We start from the raw sequence: 16746 nt of genomic DNA, 5'->3' as shown, positions 1-16746 counted from the left end.
CAAATCTCTGTAAGCCAACTATACCAGCCTCCCCTCCAGACGTAGCTATGTGCAGGTTTTTTAATTCCTGCTACCCTCTTCCCCTGAAAAAGAAAAAGAAAACAAAACAAAAAATCCCAAATTCACACTCAGCATGAAGCGAAGTGGACAAGTCCCAGCCCAATATTTTTTCCTGCTTCCCTGCAAAAAGAAAAACACCAAAAGAAAACCAACTATTCAAATTCTCCCTCTCCCCATTTCGAATATGGCCCCCCACTTTTCCAACGAACTGCCCTGTAAAGCTCTTTAGCTCCAGGCAGCCAGGGCAATCTGCATTCCTTGCTGTCCCATGTGCCATCTACACAGGAATTTCACAGGGGAACTGCTTCTTCCAGCTACAACTCCTGTAGCTACCTGGCTCCTGCCAGTGACTCACACCTGCCAGGAAGAAGACTTTTAACCCTGCAGTCTGCTTCTCCCCGGGTCTCCTCAGCTCAATGCATCATCACCCCGAGGGAAAAAAAGGAAACATTTGTTCCCTGAGTCATCGAGTTGCTGTAACACACAGGCACACTTCAACCTGTGCCACTTACTGGGGTTCTCATCCCAGCGTGCCAGCTTGTAAAAAAGAGCCTTGGAGTGCTCATGGCAATGAATAAGAACGGCAGAAAGAAGCCCAAGAGTCTCACCCTGGGGACCTGCTACTGACCTCCAGCATACATGCTGGGTCCCCCCAGGTAACTCCGCTGCAGCCAATCTGCTGTGGAATATCTCAGGCACTTTTTAGGTTTTGGTTGTTGTTTAATTTTCATTCCAACAGAAGAAAAGGAAAAATCTGGTAAGCAGATAGTGGTTCTTCATTGAGAAACATCTCTTCCTCTTAAGAAGAAGGATCCAATTTTCTTAAGGATCCAATTTTCCTGTCTCATTCCTTCTACTGGAGATGCAAAAATCAGCTTCCCCCTTCTTTGCAGGATAGAGGGACTTTTTGAATCTGCTGAAAGGGGAAAATCGGAGCCCTGTGCTGTGTCAGCTGCTCCTCCAGTTCCTTAAATATTCTGTATATGAAGTGATTAGAAAGCCACTGGTTTAAATGAGCTTCCCGTGTGGCCTTACCTCACCTGTCTGAGGCATTCTGAGGCTCGAGCGGTGCTTCCAAGGTTAATTACCGGTGAAAGGTTAAGCAGCTCCTGCCTTTTGGTTGTCTGTCACCACTTCCTTGCTGAGATGAGATGTCTGATAAAAAGGAGGGCAAGGTGGGAAGCGCGTTTGCATGTCAAAGGGGGCTGTAAAACCCACGTGCTGGTAGGACGGCTGGGATGGAGTTTGGGATCAGGAGCTCAATCCTGTAACTGTGCAGCCCGCCCCAAGGCTGCGGTTTCACAAGCAGCTGTCAATGGTAACAGCTCCCTCATGCCAAAAGGGGAAGGTTCGTGCTTCCTCCTTTCCTCCTCCCCTGTCTTTTCTTATCCTGATTCCAGTCACACGGTCCGCAGCCTTTCTTACTCTGGTAGAATATTATAGTTTTTCCACTGGCTTTGTTTGTTTGCTTGGGGGTTTTTTGCTAACTCAGGAGGTTAAATTTGCATGTCTATGGGGGTCCCTCAGGTGCTAGATGGAGGCTGACATGGTTAAGGAGCTGGAGAACACTGCTGGGAGTGGGCAAAGGAAGTGGAGAAAATAATAGGAGAAGCTTCCACTCTCTGGTGACATTCATCTCCCAAAGCTGCAGCCCAACAGGACATTCTCTGCAATTAGTGGAGTGATCCATTATCAGCTGAGTTATTCCGTGAAAAAAGGCATAACCTAAAACCAAGTAATTTTTCACATAGCTTCAGACAAGAGTCACTCCAGTATTACTGTAGTGGTAAATAAACATGGCTAAATTAACAAAGGGGTTAAATCTTCTGGGGTTAAATCTGTCCTACTCCTATGTGAATGCAGTTTCTCCTCCCTCCCCAGGTTCCCCAGTTCAACAACAATTCATGCCCAAGCACTCCTGTTTATATTCACCACAACCTCCAAGGAGAGTAAATTTCTGTAAAGTTTGTGTTCTTTCAACAGCGGCATTTGCTAGCAAGTTCACACTGATAGCAGTGCTTCAGAATGCTGCCACCTTCTGTGGAAAACTGGAAAATTACTGATATTCTTCTATCCCGTGAAATGAGTTTTTCCAAATTTTGCAATTTAATGCTTTATAAGAATGCCTGCTACTTCACTATTTCCCAGCTGTACAGCAAATTACTATTTCATAGAAGGATGGAAGAAAATCTAAGTTTATTTGTTTCATGTTCCTAAGAAAGAGACATGGGAAAACATAATTTTAAATTTATAAAGATAATGGTAACATGAAGAAATGCTTTTATCATCCTTCAGGAAATTTACATGGAGGCTAGTGATTAAAATATCCTTCATCTGAAAAATATTCTGTCAGTTACTGAAGGAGAGCAGGAGACCACATGTGGCTGCATTCATTGTAAAGTCACAGAAGATTATCATGCATTAAAGAGGAGCTGCTACAGGGAGTTATAAATAACATCTCCTCCTATCAGCTTTAAAAAAAAACTACAGCTGCTGAAAATTCCCGTTTATCCAGTACAAACTGTGATTCAGTGAAGTGTGTCCAGAAAGAGGACTTATCAAGGAAAGCAGTTCTGTGTTTCAGCTGACAAAGAGACAGAAAACTTTACAAGCAAAACAGAGTGTCTCCAGGTAAATTTGATATTTAAATAAACAAATTTATGCTAGTTAGAAACTTGACAGCAATTTCCAACAATCCCATAAATGTGACAACAATAGAAATCACTAAAATGTTTTGAAGATTATAAAACAGACCTAGAATGTTTATTATAAAAACAAAAATAGCCTTTTTTTAAATACTTCAAGCACTAACAAATGAATATTTACAGAATCAAATAATAAAATACTTCTGTGGTCTCCTTTAGATCAGTGAACTGTAACCAGAAATTGTGAAGGAAATCAGAAATCTCTGTGAGAAACCCCGTCACAAATACTACCTTTTCCTCTAAAACTTTTAATGGCTTTTGGCTGAGTTTCATCACACTGTTCTCCAGTGGTGTATGCACATCACTAGGTGAATTCACAGTCAAATAAACTGAGGCTGTGTCTGTACTGGCAAGTAAAGACTGATAGGAGTGGGCATGCAGAGCAAAGATACCAAATGTTGAGATCTTGATACACTTATGTGCATTTCAGGTAGGACCTACTCCAGGTTACCCCTAGGAAGGTAATATGCATGGACCACACTAGGTATGCATTATTTCTCTATGGCTGCCAGCTGTGAGGTGTCAGCCCCTGACACAGCACAGGCCGCCACCGCAATCACTTTGACCCAGTGGCCCCACAACACATGGGCGCTGCTTTTCCCCTTTGTTTTTGGCCCAAGGACAAGGCTGGGGTGCCCAGCGGTGCGAACAGGCTGAGCCACTGGGACATTGCTGCCAGAGAGGGAGCTTAAAGATGGTCTGGTTCCAACCCCCTTGCCGTGGGCAGGGACACCTCCTGCTAGCCTAGGTTGCTCAGAGCTCCATCCAGACCGGCCCTGAACACTTCCAGGGATGGGGCATCCACAGCTTCTCTGGGCAAGAGAAGAATTTAAGAATTTCTTCCTAACACCTACCCTAAACCTACTCTCTCTCAGTTTGACGCCATTCCCCCTAATCCTGTTAATAGGCGCTCTTGTAAACCCCCTCCAGTCCTTAGATGCGTGTTTTAATTAGTACCGTCTCTGCATTCCTTACTTAACATTCCCACACGGCAGACACCCTCACCGGCGGCTGCGCATGCGCGAACCCCGCCGCTTCCCGCCCTGCCCGTTCCGACTCCCGCCGGAAGATGCCCCGTCCCCGCCGGGGGAGGCTGGGCCGGCGGCGGGCGGAGCGCAGCGCGCCGGGGCGGGCGGGACGGGGCGGTGCCGCGGCGGTGCCCGGCTGTGGGCGGGTTCGAGGCTCGGGCTCGCCGCCTCCGCCAGCGCCGGCACGTCGCTGACACCCTCGCGAGGTAAGCTGCCGCCGGCACACCGTGGGGCGGGAAAGGGGGCGCTGAGGAAGTTGCTTTCCCCCACACTTCCCCCCCACCCCACCCGTGTCCCGCCGGGTCCCGTCACCCCCGGCTGCCCTGTGCCCACTGCCCCCCGCGCCCCCGCCCGGGGCCGAGAGCCCGGCGGCGGCTCCTCCCCGGGCCTGCCCGCCGCTGTCGCGGGGGGAGCGGGCCGGCCGTGCCCGCTCGGGAGCGGGAGCCGTGGCGGGCGCCCGGCCTTATCCCGGCACCCCCGCCCTGCCCCCGGCGGCCCCGGCCGCGGGAGCTCCCGGCCGGGAATGGGGTCCCGCCGCCAGGCCCTGCCCCGGGAGGGCTGTCACCGCGGGGCGCTGGGGCGGCTGACACCGGGCCACGTTTGGAGGCCTTCCCTTCCCTTCCCTTCCCTTCCCTTCCCTTCCCTTCCCTCCGTCCTGAGTTGTGCCGAAGGGGCTGCCAGGCGCTGCCGTGGCCCTCAGCCGGGACGGCTCAGGTTCGAGATCCCCGCGCCGTGTCCAGCTTGTGGGCAACCTGCCTTAGCCCCTGCTCTAAAGACTGGGAGCTGTGCGGCTCGCGTTTCTCTGTTTTGTTCGTTTGTTGGTTTGGATTTTTTGGGTTTGAGGCTTTTTGTTTGCTCTGTTTTATTTTCGGGGTCCCCCCCCCACCCCCCCGCCCCGCCCCGTACTTCTTGCACCAAACCTTTCTTTGCTCGCGTTCTGGTTTGTTCCTGCACTTCTGTGTCTTCCCTGCTTTCCATAATCCGGCTTTTACTCGAGGGTGACTTCTCCAGGGCAGAGACTGCCAGTTCTGGAATGTCTGGAAAAGACTTTGCTCTGTTGTACAAAGTATTAGTAGGAAAGAAATTGACGTTCAAGAGGTCCGTGGGAGGAGAGTGTATTTTTTAGTTGCCTGAGAAGGAGTACCAGCGAGGGAAGTTTTGTACTTTCTGTGTTGTACTTGTAAGTCTTCCCCGAGTGTGCCATGTCATGTCTGGAAAAAACCAAAGAAGGTCCGGGTGTATACAGTGTCATGATATTCTCAAATTCTGAGGGTTGGTGTTGTGCTCTAAGAGACCACAGACCTGTTCAGCAGCTAGGGCTGCTGTTTTCAGGATGAGTGACCATACTGCATCTCTGATGGGTTTCCTTTGAGGGGTGGAAACCCATAGACATGTGAGGTGTCATGGAGTTCATGAGCTATTAGAATGTAGGCACACAAATTCTGCTACCTACTTCATTAGGAGAGACATGAAAATAGTACCACAAAGAGTGCTGTTAGAGATTACTTTCCTGGGTAGAATTAAAAAAAATATACCTCAAATATGGGTTGTTTATCACATATCTTTTTTAAAGGAGAAAGTCAGAAGACAGCACTGGTGTCTGGAATCTCAGTTTCTCATCAGCTTTTTGACAAAATTACTGGTTTTGAATGGTTAGAAATGGTTTCATAAGTGGATAAATGAAAATGAGGTTAAGAACAATATGAAGTCTAAAGAAAAGAAAAAATACGGTTGTTTGCTTTTTCCTTTTGGATAATGATGAGTTACTAAAAGGAGCTTAACATAAATATCTTTATAGTTGTTGGGGAAGGACATACATTTGTCAATACTGGAAGTCATACTTTAGTTGTAATGAACTGAAAGTGTCTGGTCTGTGTTACAAAACTGGTGAATTGTTCCTGTTTGACATTAAAAATGTGTCAGATTTAACATCAGATCAGTTAAGGTTTGAAAAGCAATGTAGTTTTATAGAAATCTGTATATAATCTGTAAGTCTCAGTGACAAAAGTTAATAGGTAATTCGTGATTGAAAAAGGTGTTGTGGAAGTTCTGACCCCTGAGTCTTCCAGTAAACTTTCTTTTGTAAAGTTATTAGTGAAACTTTATTGAACAATTATTACCTGTATCATAATACAATAATGGTGTCTTTGAATAAGGGAACTGAAAAGTTTCACAAGTCAGAAATGTATATGAAAGGGATGATCAGCCAAATCTGTGAAGATATTTTTATTAAGAATCTCTGTTAGCTTTCAGACTCTTGTGCAGAGTAACTTCTGCATCGTTAACATCATTTCAGTTCTCATGAAAACATTGTCTTTAACTGCCCAAGGCAAATGTCTCTAACAATGCTATTTTCTAGGCTTTCCATCTCTGATTTGTAGCTTAAGTGATATTAGAAGGAACAGTTGTAGGTGGTTGCTGATGTCTGTGAAGTTCTGTTGTAGCAGCCACAAAACTTGGTAACTGAGTCTAATGGATTTATTCCCTGTTGCTGTGAAGCACAGGATTGACAGCAGTCCCACGTTTTTTGCCAGCTCTGAAAGAGAGCAGCACACTATTTTCTGGAAAAGGGTGAAAGACTGAGAAACTTCCTTTTGAATTGTACTGTTACTTACCACATTTCAAAAGGTAAAAGGATAGCACTTAAGACAGCAAAGTGCCAAAAATTGTTGGATATGGAAATAAAAAATAAAATTTGTGTGTTGTTTTTTGGTTGGTTGTTGGTTTGGGTTTTTTTTTTAGCTCCTTATCAATGAAACTCTAAAGCTAAGCATTGTTTGAGGGGATGGAAGAGGGTGGAAATGCAGTCTTGAATAGGAAGTTATGAAGTGTTTACTGCATGAACATTTTCTGTTCTTCATAGGTGGCATGAAACATCCTGTTTGCAAGCATATGCATAAGGAATGCTCTTGTCACACCTTGATAAGTTACTTTGGCCTAAACATCAATTGCCTCTTGTAAAAACCTGTAAGTAAAATGAGTGTAATTTGATTTGAGATTGCTTTAATGATTTACTTTCTGATCACAGCATGATCTGGCTGTAAAAGGAAAGTGAATATATAAAAATGAAAAGTTATGATATTTGGCAAAGAGTCTCAAAGCTGAGTTGCTTGTTTTTTTACAGAAATGGCAGCTCAGAAAAGGAAGTCTACGTTAGTAGAACCTTCTGCTAAACGTCCAAAGCTGGACAAGAACAGCAAACCATCTTTGTCAAAGAAGGAAAAAGAAGTGTCGGATACAAAACATGGCTCAAATAAATCAAAGCCCAGTCAGTGTGCAGTGCAGGAGAAAGCTGTGCTCAAAACCTCTGTCAAACCAAACAGGTCAGTGACAAAAAAATTACATCATTCTGCATTATCTTGATAGACTACATTAGTGCAGAAACAATATAAGCAGAGGGAATCTGACTTAAAACTATTTACTGAATTATTCAGTAAATAGTTAAATAGTGCTAGAAGGGAGATCAGATTTAAATCATTATGTATGCTGACTGCTACATGAGTTTTCCCTGCAACCATCTGAGTGCCTTGAAATCAAGAAAGACCTCCTTCAAAAAAGTTTCTGAAGGAAAAGTAAATCTAATATTATTTATCTGTATATATGTAACTCATACTTCATTTGAAAGTCACAAGCATCAGTGATTAAAAACTTCTAGAAATGTTATAAAGTATTGATCTGGGGTTCATAGTTCAGTCTTGCCATGCCTAAAAAACATTAAATACAGCACTTAATAGTAACTAGGTGGAAGTGACCGCCTTTTGGGATAATTCTTGAGCAAATTATTCCAAAAATACTGAGAGTGTAAGATCCAGTGTTTTTAAAAAGAAAAGCAAGAGCCAGAGGAGGAATGAAAAGAATCTTACGACAGATTGTACTTTCTTGATGCTGAAAAAAATATTATTTGACTCTTTCAGTAATAACACCAATGAACCTGAAGTAGGAACACGCATGACTACAAGATCATCAGCACTCAACTCAAATAATAAAACAATACCTGGCAAAACAGTTCAACAGCAGCAGCCTAAATCTGCAAAAAATAAGGAGGTATGCCAGAAAAAATCTGTGCAAGAAATTTCCAAGTCAAAATGCTTAATTGCACCAAATGAGCCAGTAACGAGGAGATCACAGAGACTGCAGCAGTTAACACATGTGCATGTTCCAGCAAGATCCCTGCGCAGCAGAGAAGTCAAAGAAGAAAAAGTTCCAGAAGTTAAGCACAGTAGCCAGGCAAAAAAACAGACTCACAGTGTTGCAGCAAAACCACTGAAATCTGCTGGAGGGAAAACGGAACAGAAAAACACAAAGATAAAGCCAAACAATAAAAATGAGGATAAAGAAATACGTGTAGGAGTGACCAGCTCTCTGAAAGAGAAAAAGTGCAAAGCAGACAATAAAAAGGATAATTCCAGTAGCTTTCAACAAAGTGTTCAAGGGTCCTCGTCATGTCCTGCTGAGAGTCTTGAGGAAGTCAAGAAAGACCAAGTGGGCCATGTATCTCCGAATTCTAGCAACACAAAGAAAGTGGAAACTGATTCTCTTAAGCCAAATCCTTCAGCATCTAAGGAAAAGCAACAAACACATCAGAACATAAAACCCAGTACAAAACCAAAAAATACTTCACAGCCATCTGTAAGTGAGACAAACGTGGCTGACCAACCAGAGAACGATGCAAAATCCAAAAGGGTGAGCATCCTTGAACTTTGTGAAGAAATTGCAGGTGAAATTGAGTCAGATACAGTGGAAGTGAGAAAAGATTCCCCTAATGCAGAGGATAGCAAAGCAGAAGAGAAGCATGATGACACACAGTTACAGCAAAGTGAAATGCTTACTCAGAAAGAACCCAGTCAAAGTACTCAGTGCAAACGGTTTTTCCCTAGCAAAAAAGCAATGCCTGTCAAATGCACTCTGAATGGTAGAAATAACTCCTCAAACAAAAACTCTAAATGGACCAAAATTAAATTGCTGAAAGCTAGTAATGTCAAGCAAAGTAACTCAAATTTTCCAAATGTCCCCAGGCTTCCTTTTTTAAAAGATTTCCCTGAAGTTTCAGAGGCAAGTCAAATGGCTGCAGAGGCAGAGCTTTCAAAGGCACAAGGCAAGCTGTCAACAAGACTCTTTGAGAATGAAAGTACAGCTTGTGCACAGGAGAAATCACATCCTTCATCTGAAAGAGCTGAAGCTAAAGAAGTGACATTAGAAACAAAGCAGCCCACAAGGAAAGGTGCAGAAAATGGTCTGTTGCCTAACTTGACAAAACATTTATGTGAGCCAAGACCAGATGAGGTAAGTTATTTTAATTATGGTGGATAGTGGGAGGGTGTTCTAAATCTATTCTGTTTTCTGAGAATCCCATGCTCAGAATTGTTTTAACAATGACTTTCCTTTACAGGAACTTAAAATTTTCAAATGTATTAGAAATTTACTGCTGTATTTTTAGAGATGGGTGATAGTAAGCTGAAAAATTAATTGATTTCACCCTCCTAGATTCTGTTGTTTAACTAAATGTTGATCAATAAAATTTTGTGCTGGAGCCAAAGGTTGTATGGATTCATATGGACACTTCAGCTTCTCTAACTGTTTTGTTTTGCAAAGGTGTATTACACCTTTGGAGTAAATGAACTTGTTTTCCTCTCATTTCTTTATCTGAATGGGTTTCTACTAAAATTTAGGATTTTAAGGATAACTGTACTCTATAGAAAATATTTTACAAGCTTATATATAAAATGAAAAAGATTTTTTGAAATTAATATCACAAACTTCATTATAGACTAGCTAATAAGTTGCATTTTGTCTACTTAAATTAACATAAAACTGACGCTGTATTCAAAATTGTAATACTTAGTTCAATTAGAGGTTTTATTAATTGCTTAAAAGCATTGAATAATTTGGACATTTTTTAATTTAATGTTTTCTCTTTTGCTTAGAACTTTCGATTACATTTGGAATCAAGTCCAGAAAGTTCTCCTGTAAAGTGTGTTACAGCTCCTAGACCACCAAAACAATTAAAAAAAGAACCCAGAGAAAGTGAGCCTCAAGGTAATGCTCTACTGCAGATTTCTCTACTTGGTTTGTTCAGTTCTGTAGGAAGGATAAGTCTCCCTTTAAGAGGAATGGTTCACAGACTAAGGCTTAGCTGGTGCAGAGCTAAACTTCAGGAGTTGGAACTTCTGACCAGGGGGTTTTGTGTTCCTTTGTGTCACACCCAGGGCCACTTGAGTAGCACTGAAATGTGCTTTCTTCTCTGGGCTGTGGAGTAGGAAAGAGGAGAAACCCAACCAAATTCTTTCCTTTTCCATGTAATAAAGCAGTAAAGCTTGCATATTTCAGTTGGCTTCTTCTCTTGGCTTGGTTTTTGTTAATTCTCTGCTCTGTTTCCTTTGAATAAGTATCTACATTTGTTTCTTCTAAAATTTTCTACTTGATTTTAACCAAATTATTGATTGAATAATCACTCCCCTGTTTTTATTATGTAGTCTTCATTTATCAGCATGTGAATGCAGTTTGTCAAAGTTTATGATGAGTGTGATGTGAATATTTTGACTGAAGTGCATTTGACTAAGAAATACTGTCAATAAATCACTAAGTTGTCTCTTCATTATTTTTTTTTTCTGTTCTTAGTGGTGAGGGGTATGTTCTTGGATTTTCATGTGTTTTTTTAATCTGACCCTTAGTTTGAGTGCACTGTATTATTATCTAGCTTTACTAAATAGCTGGAGTTTTTTGCCTGTCATTGTAGGATACTTCTGAAGGGTAACTACTCTTCATTTCTGTTACAGAATTTAAAAAAAATTCTTTCTTTTGCTGTTTTTGATTGTTTCTTTTCCTTAAGTGTTGTAGAACATGCCTCAGATGGGGGCATACTGTACATTTATGATTCTAATAAAATACAGACAGCTATTTATATGTGTGTCAGTGTAAACATATTTAAACTCCTGTGTAGTTTACTGCTGGCTTTGTTTAGCTTCTGGCAAACTGTCCTGCAGAACTGCTGTCAAAATGTTGGAGAAAAATGCCTTTTTTCTAAAGTATATTTGGAGAAACATGTGAATACTGCCTCAAACTTGAATATTTTTTTATTGGCCATGAACAGATTGCAAAATTGTTTTGAATATCTTTTTTGAAAATTACTGTTTGTGTAACTCAAATTTGTTTTGCAACTAAAAACTTTATAATGAAGTTATAATCTTTGATTAATTGTAGATTTGGCTCCCACACAGTTGATGCAAACTTCAGTAACAAGTCAAACTTCTGAATCTGAGAACAGGTATGGTATTTCATACATTATGAAATTACAGTAACCTTGCATGGATAGAGTTATGAAAGAATTTATTATAAAACAGTTCCTCCCAGCCTCAGTTTTCAGTTTCAAATAAGTGACTTGTCCTTTGGAAAAACAGACTTTCATTTTATCCTATTGTTTAGGGATGATTTTGCTTTGGTAAGAAAATAATTAAGATATTTGTAGCTGCACATTTATTTCAAGAAGTATTATTTAACAAAGTTGGGAAAACATTTATACTGGTTTCTTCCTCAAATCAGATGAGAACCAGGGAGTAGGGGAAGGATTTGCCATGTGATTTTCATGTACCGAATTATTTCACTTACATCTGGAGGAGTTTTTCTAGTCCTTGTACTATGGGAGTGTTGTACGTGTGAACTTTTTTAGGTGAGGAGGAGGAGGTTTAATTCAGAATTTTGTGATTGCTGTGAAATGTCAGCAGCCATTTTAAAAAGTTCTTAGTACTAAATTTGTCTTACAGTTCAAGTTTGTATTTTAGCCTTAATCACATTGACTGTTACCATTTTTGAGCAGTTCTGACATAGGCTCTGGTTTTAGCCAATTACAAGCTTAAGACAAAAATTTCTTTGTACCTGATACCTTGAGCAGCAGCAGTGGTCAGTGTGTTGTTACTGTGTTCTATATTCATAATGGGGACAAGAAGAAATGTTTCAGGTAATTTTCAGTACACCTCTCTGAAGCCAGATTAACAATTTTGACTAACCAGCCCTTTTGTACATGTTGAAAAACTCTACTACTATGGAACTTCACAGAAGATGATTGGTAAGGTAGATGCAAACTAGTTAAATGAGTAGTTTAAAATGTACTGATAAGCACTGCAATAACTTTGATTCTTTATATTTTTATTCTCAACTGCCAAACAGGTTTATGGTATATACTTAAATTTAGTACCTTTATTACCTGAACAAGCTCATATCACTTTACTATTAATCTGGATATATATTTTAATTCTGAGACCTTTCTTACCCTGCTTTCTATATGATATCCAAGATTTAAGCCATCATTCTTCCTGTGGTAATCCTGCCATAAAATAGAGTAATCTGTTACCTGTGTGCATATCTACCATGTAGCTCTCTTTAGGGCTTTGTAGGAAAAGGCAAACCTTGAAGTAGCTATATAAGGCAATTTTAGGGCACATGAAAGGAATAAAAAAATTACTCCTGATTTAGCACAAAATGCTGTTTTAAAAATGTCTGGAAGAGTTAATTTTTTAAAAAGCTCACTGGATTAACCTGCTGCCTGTGCTACAGGAGGTGCCACAATTAAGTTTGTTCAGAAACAGAAAAATATGTAAATACCTAGTTGAAGTATGTGTATTTTTGTGTGTGCTTTGCTTTGGCAGTCTCTACGAGTTTTATCCAAACCTGGAACAAATGTCACTTTTTCCCCCTGAATATAGGAGCACGTTCATAGAATGGTTTTGGTGATAGTTTATTTTATTTTCCAGTGTTTCTTTCAGCTATGACAAGGAGAGGTTTAAACTGAGTAAGATTGCAGTGATACTGATGCATTTATTCCTTGGGTCTTCCTCCCTTCACTGCCACCTGTTAGAAGAGGACAAGTTTGAATTGTAGGGATTTGACATCTGACTTAGATTTGTGAGAATATATTTGCATGGTCTGCTTTAGCAGCCTGATGTGTGATACCTAAATCTTACTTTGGAAATACAAAGCATTAGGCACCATTGGTCATGCTCTGATAGTGCCTCTTTTAAATGCTGGTATTAATGGTTGAGGCAAGCCTACACACTTGATAATAATTTTTTTTTCCAGAAACCAAAAAAGCCTTGTAATTAGGCTAGTTAAAGACTGTGTTTTTGATTAATCTTTTTATTTCCTTATTTTTCCATTTGATTTGCACATTAAAATATGCCAGGACTGTATTTTATTTAATTAATTTGGATTTGCATCTTGGTAAAGTTTGTACTAATCACAAAGTTTTGAGTATCTAGCATGACGTGTATAAGCAGTTCCATTTTTAACATGAAATATATTTGTATTTCAAGGGCTCCATTGTCAAATCCTTCATTAGCATCAAAATGCAGTAACTTGCCATCATCTGAGGAACCTATTCAGAAGCTAAAAGAAGCAGGAAAAGATGGTGATAAGCAGCTGATCACAGTAAGTAATACCCTTTTAGAAAGGCTTAGAGCTTCTTGAAGAAATTACCTCTGAATTTGCAGTGCTGTGGTTTAACGAACTTGTCTAAAAATCGTTACTTATTCATACTACTTATCACTGTTTAAATGACTTGTAAAAGTAGAACCTGTACTAGATTGCCATTCAGTGTTGATGGGAAAATGGTGTCAGCAAACCTTAATGTTTTACATTTCTTGTTAAAGTAAGTTTCTGCAGTTTTTAAATAGAATGGTTTTTCATTGAAAATAGGCAGGGAGAGTGAATATGCCTTTACTTAGGTGTAAATTCTCAGTTTCTTAAAATTTCAGAATTATAGGGGGAGGTTCATCTGGTAGATCGTGTACAGAATTATTATCAACAGATTTGTTCCTGCGTCATTTAAGCGTCCATTCTTCTGAGACCAACCTGAAGATTTCCCAGTGCATGCATGTATTTTTACCATACTCTTTAAGCAGTAGTACCACTTGGGTTATTTATTCTTACCCTTTTGGCTATTAGCTACTAAATACAGGTAACAAGAAAATGTGAAATGAGAAGGGGAGTGACACAGTTGTTTTGTTGTCGTGTAGGATCACACAACTTGATTGTGAGACAGTTGGAGTTTCTGATTTTGTTTTGGTTTGTGTTTTCAATAATGCACATGTCAGATAATCCTTGAGAAATGAAGAGCTGGAGAGGGAGATGAATCCAGGCCATTAAGAAGGAAGGAGTTTTCTTATGAAATTATACCTCTAACATTTATTGTAGGATGTGTTACTAAATTGTTCTTCTTTCATGTAATACATGGATTATACATGTGAAAATATTAACTGAAATAGAACCAAATGAATTCTGAACACTCTGTTATATCCATACTGAGGTATTTTAAAATCAGAGCTTCTAAGATCTAAAGTGATAAATATATCCTCTGGTTGTCTGATGTTATACAAATCTAGGCATGTGAATGCCCAGCCACAGAATAACTGAACTGTGTCTAACATTTAAGAGGTATTTCAGTTACTGTCTCTTTGAAATCCATTTTACCAACAGAATTAAAATGAGTTATTAAATATCTTAACTACATTAAAAGGTCTGTCAGAATATCCCTTTTCTTTCTGTGAAACTTAACTTAATTTTTACTCATACAGTGATAGAACTTGCCTGAAAAGTTGCTAGGATCTTTGACATGAAGAAATACAGAACTTCCTGCTTGGCTACTGAAGAGGGCTTGTGTAGCTCTTTGCAGTGTTTTTTATACAAAGAGATTTTTTGCAAGTTACTGACTATGCTGGTAGTATCCTTATGTTCAGCTAGAATTAGGAGAGTATTTTTTTCTTCAGGTATACAACAATAAAAGCTATTTACCAAGCAAAATTTTTAAGAAAGGTTCATTGATGAAGAACAATGGAGAAAATGAGGAAGAACGGGAAAGAGTTGTTTTGTGGTTTTCTATGTGTATTTCTGGAAAATGCAAGTGGGTATTTAATTTCTAAATGTGTAACAGCTTCACAATATCTTACATATTTCAGCACTTGATGCAAATCCAATTCACTTTGATTTCATTGAGTTCAGAGTAAGCTTTTTATTGTGTGGAAAGGGAATTTTAATAATGCCTATATTTCAGTTTACCAAGACAACATTAGCTAGAGTATTGGTCTGTTATTCTTTTACCTTGGGGAAAACTGCTCTTTTGTCAAAACATGTAGAAGAACCCAAATATTAGTTAAGCCACTTTGTTAAATACTGTCCTTGACCTTGGTTACAGTGGGGATGAGACATAGCTATGTTTAGAATAGTTTGTGCCAGCTTCTAGGGGTGAAAAGTGGCTAAATTAACGTCTAAATTACGAGACTTCCCTCCTACAAATACTCAAAATATTTGGGATTAAATGCATATAATAAAATGTGGTACTTTTTGTAATTGATGGTTTTGCTTGCAAAACCATGGTGAGTTTTTAAGAGGTGGATTCTGAATGGCTGGGCTTATTTTTCTGTTATTAGTAGTAATTATTTTCAAAGGTGTTTATGTAGTTCCACAATGCTCCTGTGAGAACAGAGAAATTAGTAATTTGGTTTAAAAACTGCTGAGATTGAAATTTCTCCTATGTGGAGAGCAGTCTTACTATGCAAGGTCAAATCACTTAAATTAGCATTTATAGTGTCTAAAAATTATAGTTAATAGCTAGAAATCATTTTTATTTCAAGTTTCTGGCATGGTGTATTAAGAGAAGGAGTTTCATTGTTCTTTACCTTGAGCAAAGTTGGGAAGTCATGCTTTTATTCTTAGCAAGAGACATTTAATTAGAGCTTTGTTACACTTTTAAAAAAAACTAAATGCCTGCAAGATGCAATTTAGTGCTCTCCAGTATGAGATCTGATTCTTTTGGAGATGTGTCAAGCCAGTCCATCTTAATGTATGTACAGAATCCTTTTTTCATTTTGTAACCAAAGCTGAAAACTAATTTTTTATTTGACTAGTGACATAATGAACAATTTTTGTTTTGCTGCTCGTTTGCTGCTGAATTTTCCTTGTCTTTTATATAAAAGTTTGACACTTGTCCTTTTCAATTTTTTGCGGTATCTGAGGCTCGGAGTCTGGAATGTTACAGTATTGTCTGTGTATTCTAATCTTTTTGGTCCCCGAGCTATATTTAGAGATGTGTTGTGGTAAAACTGGGCTTTGTTTTTCACAATATGCTTTGGGCTTTTTATATTTAATCCTTAAAGATGTATCTTAGCTTCCTTCTTCTCCCATATGGTTACTAGAATGAATAGATTAATTTTCTTTTTTTTCTTAAGTAATATAATCTTTAACAAGCTTTAAGGCTATTTGAGTAACAGAAGTAAAACAACACAAATTCTGTTTGTAGAAGAAATACTTAGTAGCTTCACTTGCACCGTTTTCTTTCCTAATACACATCATCTAGTTATCTGGGCAGCTTTCAAACATAAAATTATCTCATTTTGTAGAAGTACATCTAAGGCAAATGATGGGTTTTTTTCTGTTCAGATTTGCTTGCTGTCACACATCTTAAAAAGCAAGTCTCTTCAGAGCATAGAACTTAGCTGAGAACAGAAAAGCATCTAATGCTCCAAGACACTTCATAAGGCAAGCAGTGCCAGAAAACAGTGCTGTTTGAAGTGATATGCAAAGACTTAGGTTCAGACTAAAGAGAGTCTGAAATGATCTCTTTTAGGGGAAAGAAATCCCTCTCTTTCTTTCCTTACTCTTGGGGGAAAGAAATTAAGATCAAGGCTAAAAATTCATTGTGTTCCAATCCATGACTTGGTGTTTGGTGAAATAGTCTGTTCTGAATATTTGTGAACTTCACCCTCTTACACTTCATTTAAATGTTCAGTTGGTAGGTTGTCAGGTTGCATGAAGCACCATAGGAAGCTTTGTAGAATAATGCACTAAAATTGTTTTTGACTTTGCAGTTACTTGAATGTGATTTGCAAATATGAGAACTTGAATATGAAATCATCTGTTCCTTTAAATTCTGAAATGGAAAGAAATACAAATGCACAAAGCATGTG

At 39.3% G+C, this 16746-nt stretch overlaps 1 protein-coding gene across 2 annotated transcripts in view; it reads left to right on the top strand.

The window, feature by feature from the left end:
• Nucleotides 1–3848: 3848 nt before the first annotated feature.
• Nucleotides 3849–16746, top strand: part of ESCO1 (establishment of sister chromatid cohesion N-acetyltransferase 1) — a 33172-nt gene continuing 20274 nt past the window's right edge. For both annotated transcript variants that reach the window (XR_013183940.1, XM_054631017.2), the window contains exons 1-7: nt 3849–3999; nt 6657–6760; nt 6918–7116; nt 7708–9076; nt 9718–9829; nt 10994–11057; nt 13099–13213. Coding sequence is in view for 1 of the 2 variants with exons in the window: in XM_054631017.2 (XP_054486992.2) it covers nt 6920–7116; nt 7708–9076; nt 9718–9829; nt 10994–11057; nt 13099–13213 (1857 nt within the window). In the remaining variant the exon portion in view is untranslated. The remainder of the gene's footprint in view (nt 4000–6656; nt 6761–6917; nt 7117–7707; nt 9077–9717; nt 9830–10993; nt 11058–13098; nt 13214–16746) is intronic.

This window comes from Agelaius phoeniceus, chromosome 1, assembly GCF_051311805.1.
Source record: "Agelaius phoeniceus isolate bAgePho1 chromosome 1, bAgePho1.hap1, whole genome shotgun sequence".
Lineage (NCBI taxonomy): Eukaryota > Metazoa > Chordata > Aves > Passeriformes > Icteridae > Agelaius > Agelaius phoeniceus.
The sequence above is the reverse complement of the archived record's forward strand: the minus strand, read 5'-3'. Positions and strand labels throughout refer to the sequence as shown.